The following is a 13357-nucleotide window of genomic DNA, read 5'->3' on the forward strand; positions in this document are numbered from 1 at the left end:
ACCTATCAAAACTGGAACAAATATAGACAATCTATTTCAGGCTGGAATGACGTTTCAAGAAGGTTGGAGATAATAATAGGAAGCCTTGTTTCGCAGCATACTGATTAGGCCACAACTGGAGTAATATGAATTTTTGATTCACTTATTCACTTATTTACAAAAGGAGATATTAACATTGGAGGCAGTCCGAATATGATTTACTAGGCTAAATCATGGGATGAGAATGCTGTCCTATCATGAGTCAAGGGCCTGTCCCAAATGTTGATCACTTTTGTGTCTAACCTCATGGAAAATAAAGATTAAAGCTCAACCAGTACTTGTACAGAATTGGTTTTGACCATACCCATTCATTGCAAACTGTATCCATGAGCAGTTAAAATCAATGGGAACGTTTTCTCAATCTAAAATTCACACTTTCTCAATTGAAAGAGCAACAGGGGTAATCTACTGAAACTGCACATGCAAATCAGTTGTGAAAAAAATGAGAACCTGTGCACAGAAGGGCCATAGAAAGTAAGTTAAATTGAAAAAAAGATTGATCTGGATCTCGTTGACTGATAGCTACCAGTTCCAAAGGGAACTGTCAGCTATCAGCCATTTGTGCCTGAGGAAATCTCTGACAAGTACAGCCTAGCAAAAAGGTCCATTGAAGACAACAGTGCAGCAGTGCCTCCCTGAAGATTCAAAACTTTATACAAGGGTGGACTTGTGTTAGAATGTCAGACTCATTTAATAATATATACAGTGATTATACACATATATTATGCACATTTCAAATATTTTACATCCTGCTTAATTATTTGAATATTTCAATAGTTTTCAAGTTTCTATCGGAGTCATTTCAGAATAGTTTAAAAGCTTTTGACAGTTAATGGGGTGTATTGGCCTAGTTCAGCCATTTAATTCAGGAGAAAAAATGGTCAGTTGAGTATTGCGGGAGGCAATGCGGATCTGACATGATTTGGTCCACATCTCCTTTTGGGAGCAACTTTGGGATGCATGTCCAAATTCCATATTTAAGAAGTACTGTAATTGCAGAAATAGCCAATTTATAACCAATTATTTATTACGTGTTAATGCCCTCACTTCAGACAAATGTGGACGTATTGTGGTAAATTTAGAGAAAAAATGAACGTAGAACGTTGAACCATACTGGAAAGAAACAGGCCCTTTGGCCTACAGTATCTGTGCTGAACACGAGGCCGAGTTAATATCTGTTGCTTGCATGTAATCCATATCCCTCCATTCCCCGCATATCCATTGCCTGTGTAAATGTCACTTGAATTCCACTATTTTATCACCTTCCACCACCACCCTTGGAGACACATACCAAGCACCCACCTCTCTCTGTGTAAAAAACATACCTTACCACTCTACTTTAAAAAATATCTCCACTAAACTTCTAGTCTTTGACAGTTCCACCCTGGAGAAAATATTCTGACTGTTTACCCTATCTAAGCCTCTCAAAAGTCTGGCCAACTTCTCCTTAAAAACTAATACCCGCTAATCCAGGTAGCATTCTGTTAAACCTCTTCTGCACCCTCTCCAAAGCTTCCTGCAATGAGGTGACCAGAACTGTCCACAATATTCCTAACATGCAACATGTCTTTCTGAAATATATATTCAATAACTTGTCCAATGAAGGCATTACCATAATATACCATTATGCCTTATTTACTATTCTATCTACTTGCGTTGCCACTCTTATGCCCCTGCCCCACTTAGGAAACCTGAACAGAAATTTCTGGTCATCTTGCGCCCCACCCAAGGGATCCATGAGGTTCCCGGAGGTTTTGGTTACTCTCCCAAATGATGGTTTCCGCGTGGTCGAGGCTTCTTCTATGTTCCTTCGATTATTTCAACAAAACCAAAACCGGCCTCGACTAAAAATAGGTTGCAGTTTGGTCAAAGCCAGTGGAATGGGGTTGCTATTTACTTACGAGCAATGAAAGGCAATCTCCTTCACTGACCAGCCATTTTGATTGGATCATTGGAGTTTCACGACCGAGAAGGACCCACCAGAAGTTAAAATGCCCACTAACTTTATTAAACTTCTTAAAACTGTCTCCACTCCTTCTCCCCCCCTTCTCTCCCCTTCTCTCCTCTTCTCTCCCCTTCTACAAGATACAAGATACAAGATACAAGATACAAGATACAATTTATTTGTCATTTGGACCCCTTGAGGTCCAAACGAAATGCCGTTTCTGCAGCCATACATTACAAACAAATAGACCCAAGACACAACATAATTAACATAAACATCCATCACATTGCTGTGATTGAAGGCCAAAAAAACTTATCTCTCCACTGCACTCCCCCCCCCCCCCCCCCCCCCGATGTCAGAGTCAAAGTCAAAGCCCCCAGCTGGCGATGGCGATTGTCCCGCGGCCATTAAAGCCGTGCCGGGTGATGCAAGGTCGCACACCGGGTTCTTGATGTTAGAGCCCCCGGCGTGCGCTCGCAGAGTCCCGCAGCCATTCCAAGCCGCGCGGGGCGGTGCTGTAAGGCCCCGCTCCAGGAGCTCTTCAACCCCGCAACTCGGGCGGGCGAAGTCGCCGTTGCGGGAGCCCTGAAAAGCGGTCTCCCTCTAGGGACCCGCGGGCTCCCGGTGTCGCCGTCCGCCAGACCCGCAGTTGCAGCCTCCGAATCTCCGGAGGTCGGGCCACAGCAGCGCTCCACCCGCTCTGGACTCGGCCAGCTCTGCGACGGTGAGGTGAGTAGTCGGCACCAGAGCCCCCGGTCTTCCTGTTGGAGGCCGCTCCTCGTTGCAGCCCCACCGACAACGGAGACCCGACAAAGAAAAGGTCGGGTCTCCCATGCAGGGAGAGATTTAAAAGTTACCCACTCCCTCCCCCCCCCCCCCCCCCCCCCCCCCACACACACATACCCCAAACAAAAAATAACAAAAACTACATAAAAACATAGACAAAAAATAATAAAAACGCAGACGGGCTGCAGAGGCCGCTGCTGACGAGAGTCACGCCGCCTACCGGAGTCTCTCCCCTTCTCCCCACTTCCACCCCCTTATCTCCACTTCTCTGTCCTTTTCTCCCATCTTTCCCCTTCCCTCCCGCGCTCTCTAAAGGACTTACCGTGCTCTGTGGCAGCCGTTTACCTTCCTCTTCATCGCGCAGACAGCGCTCCTCCGCTGTCCCTGGTCCCCACCTTCGCGATGTGTTTGTGTGTGTGTGTGTGTGTGTGTGTGTGTGTGTGTGTGTGTGTGTGTGTGTGTGTGTGTGTGTGTGTGTGTGTGTGTGTGTGTGTGTGTGTGTGTGTGTGTGTGTGTGTGTGTGTGTGTGTGTGTGTGTGTAGCAAAGGGTCGGTAGCAAAGATCCTTTAGGATCTTTGGTCGGTAAATGCAGCTCACACTTCGGTCGAGGCTTTCCAGGCGAGTGACCAAAACCTCTGGCGACTCATGGAAAACTTGGGTCACGGGCAAGTTCACCAGAGGTTTCCGTTCAGGTTTCCTAAGTGGGACAGAGGCATAGGGAGCTACGAACTTGGAGCTCAAGGTCCTTTTGCACATCAATGTCATCAACTGCATTCAACCTCCCAAAGTACAGTCTTGGATTAAATTCCAACTGCCATTTCTCCCACCTTATGTGTAACTGATCTATATCCCGATGACAGCTTTCCACATTCCCTGTGATTCCAACAATTTTGGTGCATTTTGTAAACTCACTAACCAACCTGTCTACATTTACATCCAAGTTGTTTATATCTATCACACCTCCCAAGCCTTGTTTCAACACTGTTTCCCTCTCTCCTTTTTATACTAGCTATCTTCCCTCATTCCTGATGCGGGGTCTTGACCCAAAACATCAACAATTCCCCTCCCTTCCTGTTTCAGATGGTGCTCCATTGAGTCGCTCCAGCAGTTTGTCTTTTGATACAAGTATAACCTGTCAGATAATTTAGAAAATCTTACAAATTATCACAATTAATGTTAGCACTGACATAATCAGTTGCATATGTAAAATATCCATGAAAAGCTGAAAAACTTAACAATTTCATGGTAATCTGAATACATACCAGAGCAGCCATGGCCCAACCAGTTTTATTGTAGATGAATTCCAGGTTATTTCTCCGCAAATACAATAGTCCTCCTACGAGTGAAACAAGGAGAGCCAAGGCAATGGTGCCTGAATAGTTAGGTGGCCTAAACACACGAATCTGAAAAACAAATAAATATATCCCTGAATCAACTTGTCATTTATCTACCTGCTATGTTAACTGTAATTGGAACAACTGGAGAGCAGCACAGTGGTGCAATTGAGAGAGCTACTGCCTCACAACTGTAGTGTTATACAATAATTTTGCCCGAACAGTCTGTGACCCATAGCGCTGTAGCCATATGTTTAAAACCCATAATGCTGTGGCCATAGTGCCTTGTTTAAATCCCATAGCGCTATGTTTAAAGCCCATAGCGCTATGTTTAAAACCCATATCGCTGTAGCCATAGCGCCATGTTTAAAGCCCATGACACTATGTTTAAAGCCCATAGCGCTATGTTTAAAGCTCATAGCGCAACTTCCTACATCCCAGAAATGTGCAAGTTGGTAAATTAATTGGCCTGTAATTTGCTTCTCATGAGCAGGTGAGTAGTGGAATCTGGAGAGGTGTTAATATGCAAAGAATAAAGTGGGTTAGGATAGGATTAATAGAGAAATAAGTTGATGGTTGCACAGAGTCAATGACCCGAAGGCCGATTTCAGTATCTCTCTTTAATCTTGTGGAAATATCACTATTAGGATGCAGTTTCTTGAAAGACCACAAAGATAAGCAAATACAGTTTATTACAGGGATCAATGTCTACCATCCTTTTTAATTGCAATATTATTTAATGGCAAAATGTAAATAGAAAATGCTGGACACATTCAACTGGTCAAGCAGCATCACTGGAATGATGTCTGATGAAGAGTCTTCCACGTTAAATATTTCTCTTCCCACAGATGCTGCCTGACCTACTGAATGTTGCCATCACTTTTTTTTTAATTTCTTAAAAGGGCCTTATTTGTTGTGTGTCCTCTCTTTGATGTATCAAACGAGCTTGAATATATTACTTCCAAAGATAGACACAAATAGCTGGAATAGCTCAGTCGATCAGACAGCATCTAAGGAGGAAAGGAATAGGTGACGTTTCAGGTCGAGACCCTTCTCGAGAGCATCCAATGTTCCAATGCAATTTGTGGTCAGATTACCGGCAAGATTCCAGTGCACAAATTCATCCAAGCCCCTTATGCTACACAAAGAGATGTACCTGTGACTGAATGTTGTAAACTAATATTTTAAAAAGACTTCACAATGGAACTACTAATATTCCGTCATATAGACACAAAATGCTGGAGTAACTCAGCGAGACAGGCAGCATCTCTGGAGAGAAGGAATGGTTGACGTTTCAGGACAAATGGGTGATTCAGAAACAATGGCTCTGAACTTAAAGAAAGGTAACTTTGAGGGTATGAGACGTGAGTTGGCCAAGATTGACTGGCAATTAATTCTAAAAGGGTTGACGGTGGATATGCAATGGAAGACATTTAAAGACTGCATGGATGAACTACAAAAATTGTTCATCCCAATTTGGCAAAAGAATAAATCAGGGAAGGTAGTACATCCGTGGATAACAAGGGAAATCAGGGAGAGTATCAAAACGAAGGATGATGCGTACAAATTAGCCAGAAAAAGCAGCATACCGGAGGACTGGGAGAAATTCAGAGACCAGCAGAGGAGGACAAAGGGCTTATTTAGGAAAGGAAAAATAGATTATGAAAGAAAACTGGCAGGGAACATAAAAAACTGACTGCAAAAGCTTTTATAGATATGTGAAAAGAAAGAGATTAGTTAAAACAATGTAGGTCCCTTGCAGTCAGAAACAGGTGAGTTGATCATGGGGAACAAGGATATGGCGGACCAATTGAATACTACTTTGGTTCCGTCTTCTCTAAGGAAGACATAAATAATTTGCCGGAAATAGCAGGGGACCGCGGGTCAAAGGAGTCGGAGGAATTGAGTGAAATCCAGGTTAGCCGGGAATGGTGTTGGGTAAATTGAATGGATTAAAGGCCGATAAATCCCCAGGGCCAGATAGGCTGCATCCCAGAGTACTTAAGGAAGTAGCTCCAGAAATAGTGGATGCATTAATAATAATCTTTCAAAACTCTTTAGATTCTGGAGTAGTTCCTGAGGATTGGCGGGTAGCAAACATAACCCCACTTTTTAAGAAGGGAGGGAGAGAGAAAATGGGGAATTACAGACCAGTTAGTCTAACATCGGTAGTGGGGAAACTGCTAGAGCCAGTTATTAAAGATGGGATAACAGCACATTTGGAAAGTGGTGAAATCATTGGACAAAGTCAGCATGGATTTACGAAAGGTAAATCATGTCTGACGAATCTTATAGAATTTTTCAAGGATGTAACTAGTAGCGTAGATAGGGGAGAACCAGTGGATGTGGTGTATCTGGACTTCCAGAAGGCTTTCGACGAGGTCCCACATAAGAGATTAGTATACAAACTTAAAGTACACGGCATTGGGGGTTCAGTATTGATGTGGATAGAGAACTGGCTGGCAAACAGGAAGCAAAGAGTAGGAGTAAACAGGTCCTTTTCACAATGGCAGGCAGTGACTAGTGGGGTACCGCAAGGCTCAGTGCTGGGACCCCAGCTATTTACAATATATATTAATGATCTGGATGAGGGAATTGAAGGCAATATCTCCAAGTTTGCGGATGACACTAAGCTGGGGGGCAGTGTTAGCTGTGAGGAGGATGCTAGGAGACTGCAAGGTGACTTGGATAGGCTGGGTGAGTGGGCAAATATTTGGCAGATGCAGTATAATGTGGATAAATGTGAGGTTATCCATTTTGGTGAGAACGGAAAAACAGGGCAATTTGGACTGTGTAAACAGGGACTATTATCTAAATGGTGGCCGATAATTTGTTTGGTTGTTTTGTTGTTCCGCGAGCATTGCCACTTTCATTTCACTGCACATCTCGTATGTGTATGTGACAAATAAACTTGACTTGACTTGACTAAACTTGACTTGATCTAAATGGTGGCCGACTAGGAAAAGGGGAGATGCAGCGAGACCTGGGTGTCATGATACACTAGTCATTGAAAGTAGGCATGCAGGTGCAGCAGGCAGTGAAGAAAGCAAATGGTATGTTAGCTTTCATAGCAAAAGGATTTGAGTATAGGAGCATGGAGGTTCTACTGCAGTTGTACAGGGTCTTGGTGAGACCACCTGGAGTATTGCGTACAGTTTTGGTCTCCAAATCTGAGGAAGGACATTCTTGCCTTAGAGGGAGTGCAGAGAAGGTTCACCAGACTGATTCCTGGGATGTCAGGACTGTCTTATGAAAAAAGACTGGATAGACTTGGTTTATACTCTCTAGAATTTAGGAGATTGAGAGGGGATCTTATAGAAACTTACAAAATTCTTAAGGGGTTGGACAGGCTAGATGCAGGAAGATTGCTCCCGATGTTGGGGAAGTCCAGGACAAGGGGTCACAGCTTAAGGATAAGGGGGAAATCCTTTAAAACCGAGATGAGAAGAACTTTTTTCACACAGAGAGAGGGTGAGTCTCTGGAACTCTCTGCCGCAGAGGGGTAGTCGAGGCCAGTTCATTGGCTATATTTAAGAGGGAGTTAGATGTGGCCCTTGTGGCTAAGGGGATCAGAGGGTATGGAGAGAAGGCAGGTACGGGATACTGAGTTGGATGATCAGCCATGAGCATATTGCATGGCGGTGCAGGCTCGAAGGGCTGAATGGCCTACTCCTGCACCTAATTTCTATGTTTCTATGTGATGTTTCAACTCAAAATGTCACCCATTTCTTCTCTCCAGAGATGCTGTCTGTCCCGCTGATTACTCCAGCATTTTGTGTCTATCTTCGATTTAAACCAGCATCTGCAGTTCCTTCTAATACATACTGCTAATATTCTTTAGCATTTAATGTAAATGATCAAGAACAAATGTTTACTTCTCCTTTTTTAACCGTAATTTTTGCAATTGCTAAGGTTAGTACAGAAATTATTCTTGGCTCAACTAATTCTGCATTGTGGTATATAGAGAATTAAAGAATAATAAATCTATATAATTACATAATTCATAATATATAATACAATCAAATAAGTGCTCTGTTAAGGTAACAAACAGAGAAAAACAACCATTATACAAGTCTATAGTGGCAGAAATTCAAAATCACTAACAATATTCAAAGTAAAGCAAGAACTACATTAGAATTCAATGAAACCTTCACTTCAGACTATTTCTAACAACTTACATGGACATCAGTTCGGTCAGCTATCCACTTTGCCAGCTGCTCAGCTGCAAATCCGATTCGTTGGAGGTCAAAGGTGTCAGCTCTCTTGGGTTTGCCTTTTGGTGGAAAATGCATGAATGTGGGAGCAGAATTCATATTTAACTGGAAAAGAAAAAAAAATTGCCTGAACATGTTCATTAAGTTTCCATCACATTATACACTTATGCCATGTCATTTATGTTTATCACACTTTATAGAAAAATCATTTTATGTGATAAGGGCATTGGTGACAAGGCCAGTACTTATTACCTATTCCTAATTGTGCTAAAGATGTTGTCTACATCCAGTCAACTTAAACAAGATCCCATCCCCAGACACATTTACTTCCCATTCCCTTTCGACATATCAAAGGGATAGCTCCTCATGGCTACCTTGATTTCTCTTCTGTTCCAATTAATCACTCCCCATTTTAAAATTGACCCAATGTAACCACAGGATTTGCTATACCTGTCCTTGCACGTGTTCTCATTCCATCATCCAGGGCCCAAACAGTCTCCCAGATAAAGGAGCAATTCACATGCTCTTCTTTCAATCTAGTGTATAACATTCAGTGTTCACAATGTGATCTCCTCTACACTGGTGAAATCAAATGTAGTTTGGATAATCATCTTGTGGAACACCTGTGTTTAGTACACATGAGTAACTCTAAACATGCTGCCATTTTAATTCCCCATCTCCTTCTCGCTCGTCCTCATCAAATGTGCCCAGACAGAAGCTGGATGAGAATATACCAGTGATTAGTAAGTTTGTAGATTACATTAAAACAGGTGGTATCATAGACAGCAAAGATCGTTATCAAAAATTACAGCAGGATCTTGATCAGTTGAGCAGGTGCGCAGATAAGTGTGATGTGTTGCACTTTGGGAAGTCGAAACAGGCCAGGATTTTCACAGTGAACATTGGGCCCTGGGAATTGTTGTAGAGCAGAGGGATCTTGGAGTACAAGTACATAGTCCCCTGAAAGTCACGACACAGGTAGAAAGGGTGATGACAAAGACTTTTGGCATACTGGCCTGACGAACAACAATAAGAACATTTAAAAGACTTTTGGACAGGTACGTGAATAGCAATAATTTGAGGGGTGTGGGCCATATGAGAACAAATCACACTAGCTTAGATGGGAATCTTGGTCAGCATGGATCAGTTGGACCAAAGGGCCCGTACCCACGTTCTATGTGTGGGCATATTGCAACTTTCAGAACTCAATATTCAATTTTTCAATTTAGCTTATTATATGTTTTTTTTTTTCCCTGTATAATCATTGGCCACTTCTTTTTTTTTTTTTTTTTTTTTTTTTTTTTTTTTTTTGTTTATTTTATTAGAAGTTAATACAGCACAAAACAGTACAGTGGCACCTAATTTTAGGTGCCAACTATGTAATACCGTAATCCATTCTATGTACAACCTCTAGTTTTATGTTATAAGAAAGAAGTAAGCAGAACAAGAAAAAGAAAGCAATAGAAAGGGGAAAAAGTGGAAAAATAGATGGTAGAGAGTAGAAAAACGTGAAGTGTGTATATAAAAAATAAAAAAAGGAAGAGAGAAAGAGGAAAGTAGAAATAGAAGAGAAGGCCCCTTAAAAGAGAATTTTTCAAATCTGTATTCGGAGATGTAGCTCTATCCGCGTCATGAACTGAAATCAGCAATCCTTACGGCACCGCTGCATCACATGATTCCAAAAAGTCGATGAAAGGATACCAACTCTTTAAGAATTGGTCATATTTATCTATTAGTCGGAGTCTCATTTCTTCAAGGCGTGCTATGTCCATCATATTCCTAATCCACATTTTAACAGTTGGTGTGGTTGTATTTTTCCAAAATTTAAGTATCAATTTCTTTCCAATTATTAACCCATAATTAAAAAAAACATTTTGATCTTTATTTAAATTGGTATCTTCTCCTATTATTCCAAATATAATCCATTCCGTTTTGGGTTCTATTCTTGACTTGAAAATCTTTGTAAATATATCAAATATATCACTCCAAAATTTATTCAACTTTGTACATCCAACAAATGAGTGTGTTATATTAGCGTTTTGAAACAAACATTTATCGCATCTGGGAGAGACGTTTGGATAACATTTATTCAACCTCGTTTTTGAATAATATAGTCTATGTAATAATTTGAATTGAATTAAATTATGTCTTGCATTAATAGAACAGTTATGTGTATTCATCAAATATTTTTCCCATCTCTCCTTCGAGATCTTTGTCATTAGCTCTTGGGCCTGTCATAATTTTGACAGTTATTTGCTTTCCATTAGTACAGTCACATCGGCTGGTCCTGTACCACAGCCTTGCTATTCGTGATAACTTCACTCTTTGACTCTCAGACCAGACCGAAAGCATTCCCTTAATAAAAAAATGTGGGAAACACATTGGGCTGCAGGAACAACTGAAACTACAGTTTTCAGTCACACCTCCCCATCATATTCTTGGCCAACATCCCAGCTAAGCTAATTTTATAGGTTTAGCACGTCTCCAACAACTTTTACCAAATTCTATAGATGCACTATTGAAGGTTTTGCAACAGCTCTTTCCAAGAATGCAAAACATTGCACAGAATTGTCAATTGCCCAGTCCATCGCACAAACTGTCCTCCACCCCATTTACTTCATCGACACTTCATGCTGCCTTGGAAAAGCAGCCAACATAATCAATTATCATTTTTGTCTCAGTCATTGTATCTTCTCTCGTCTCTTATCAGGCAGTAGATACAAAAGTATGAAGTGTATATCAGCAAATTCTGGAACAGCTTCTTCCCCACTAAACTCTTGAACGGGCCTCCCATAAACTAAGGGTGTAGTTCCAATCTCCCAGCGTGTTTATTGCACACCTTCAGCACTTTATCCACAACTGTAATGTTACAACACAGTAACACTATATTCTGCATTCTGGTATATTTCCTTTTGAACCACCTGGTGCACTTTTGTATAGCTTGATTGTGCATATGGCATGATTTGACTGGATTGCACATAAACAAAGTGTTTCACTGTATCTCAGTACACATGATGACAACAAACCAATATCAAATGCCAACAGAAACCACAAAGAAGCACGGTGGGCATCTTACTGCTACTTCAAGTCATGGTCTCACCCTGTAACAGATAAACATATTCCCTTTGTTCTACCCATCACTCCAAACTTCTCTGCTGCTTAAAATTAACTTTATTTTTCTCTTTCACAGTTCTTCAGAAGGGTCTCGGCTCTAAATGGTTAACTTTTTTTACACAAATGCTGCCTGACCTGTGGAGTGTTCTCAGCATTTTCTGTTCATATTACGAATAGGACCATATGTGCTGTGTGGCTTCTCTCTCAGTATCCCAAGGATCATCCTAAAGATTTCATGTCCAATGCTCTACCATGATTTAGATTTCAATTGTTAGCAAGATTTCAGAGTACAATGTCACGTACTTTATATAACAAAACCTCAGCCACCTTCATCAACTGCACTGGTTAACTGGTGAAGGTGCTCCAAATTGTGTTGCTGACGGGGGGGATTAAAGAATTTGAACTAAGCAATAAAGAAAGAGGCACAATTCCAAGTCAAGAAGGTGGCGATATATGGAGATCTCCAAAGACATGAATGGTTAAGAATTGTGAGAGGTACGGACAGAGGTTTCTGAGGCAACAGACTGGATTCGAGGACGGTGTGCTGCCTCCCTGGTGCCAGGATCCGGTAACGGGTAATAGGTCATATTTTAAAATTACTCCCGTCCTTGAAGTGAAGTTCTTAGAATTTTACGCATCAAACCTCAACCTCAAGGATATTTCCTTGTCAAAATAGTTTGTAACTTGCAAGGGAAATTACAAGCAATGATGCATTAGCTTGAATATTTCCAGACAGTAGAGGCCATGTACTTGGTAAATTGAAGACATTTTTGGTCAGATGGTGTAGCACATCTTGCAGATTATACTTGGTGGAAGTATGGTGGACTTGTGGTGCAGAAAAGTAATGTTTAAGATTGTAGATGGACTGACGATCGCACAGATTACTTTGTCCCAGATGGTATTGCAGGAAGTGCACTCATCTGGGCTCTGCTGAATGAATGTTGGAAAGTCCGTGGGAAATTTGCAGGAAAGCCACATACTCTCAGCTTCTGACCTGTACCGGAGCCACATTATTGTTGTGGCTGGTAAATTACTGATCGATAGTGACTCAAGCAGATGATGGGGAATTTGGTGTTTTCTTCAAAGTCTGACATCCCTTCTAAAATCTGAAGTGCATAATTGAACTCGACATTCTTACTAAAGTCTAATCAGTGTCCTTCATATTCTGTCTATTAATGAAGCTAAGAATCCTAAATGCAATGTTTAAAACCTCTTCAATTTGCAGGGAACTAAGGAACATCCCAGTTGGCATGGGAAATAAAGATAACAGAAAATAACCAGGCACTGAAATGATGTAAGCTATCATTGAAAACCAGTCAGAAAATGAAAAGTGCAGATAAAGACTGGAAAGAAAGGTAAAATATCAAAGTTAATGAAAACGAGTCAAACATGTAACAGAAAATTGAATCACATGTTCGGTAATAGACATTAGTTAAAGGAAATGCAATGGAATAATGTGACTGATCTGTGATAACAATGAAACCTAGAGGCCAAATTTACAAATATTTTCAGAAAATGAAAGGATTGATATATTGTTAGAATAGAGGATGGAGGATTAAAACTAAGGGATTGTAATGGCCTGGACGAGGTCAGGAAAAGGCCACAAGTCAGGCAGGTTCAACAGTAGTTTTTAATGACACAGCGAGAACACACACACCCCCGAGAAGGACCTCGGGAAACCCCGTGGTAGATCAACGCCCCTGTCCCTCAATAGCCGAGGAGGATGACCCAAGGAGCGGCCTAACCCCCAGGGACCGCCACAGGACCCCCGTCCCCCAAGTACCCGAGGCATGAAACGGACAGGAGGGCGTACGCGGAGGCCAGCCCAGGTGCACACCATGCTCGGCACAGGAACAGGCAACTGACCAACAGGTGCAGGGGATGGAGTAACCAGTGGAGGAGGTAACCTAGACGGAGGGCGCCCT

General features: G+C 41.7%; 1 protein-coding gene across 1 annotated transcript in view; it reads right to left on the reverse strand.

Annotated features, from left to right (window-relative positions):
* Positions 1–13357, reverse strand: part of tusc3 (tumor suppressor candidate 3) — a 390927-nt gene that overhangs the window by 221642 nt on the left and 155928 nt on the right. Inside the window, exons 4-5 of the mRNA XM_055635574.1 lie at positions 8283–8423; positions 4033–4173 (exon numbers count right to left, since the gene is read on the reverse strand). Of these exons, the coding sequence (XP_055491549.1) occupies positions 4033–4173; positions 8283–8423 (282 nt within the window). The remainder of the gene's footprint in view (positions 1–4032; positions 4174–8282; positions 8424–13357) is intronic.

The sequence above is a fragment of the Leucoraja erinacea genome, chromosome 1 (genome assembly GCF_028641065.1).
Source record: "Leucoraja erinacea ecotype New England chromosome 1, Leri_hhj_1, whole genome shotgun sequence".
Lineage (NCBI taxonomy): Eukaryota > Metazoa > Chordata > Chondrichthyes > Rajiformes > Rajidae > Leucoraja > Leucoraja erinaceus.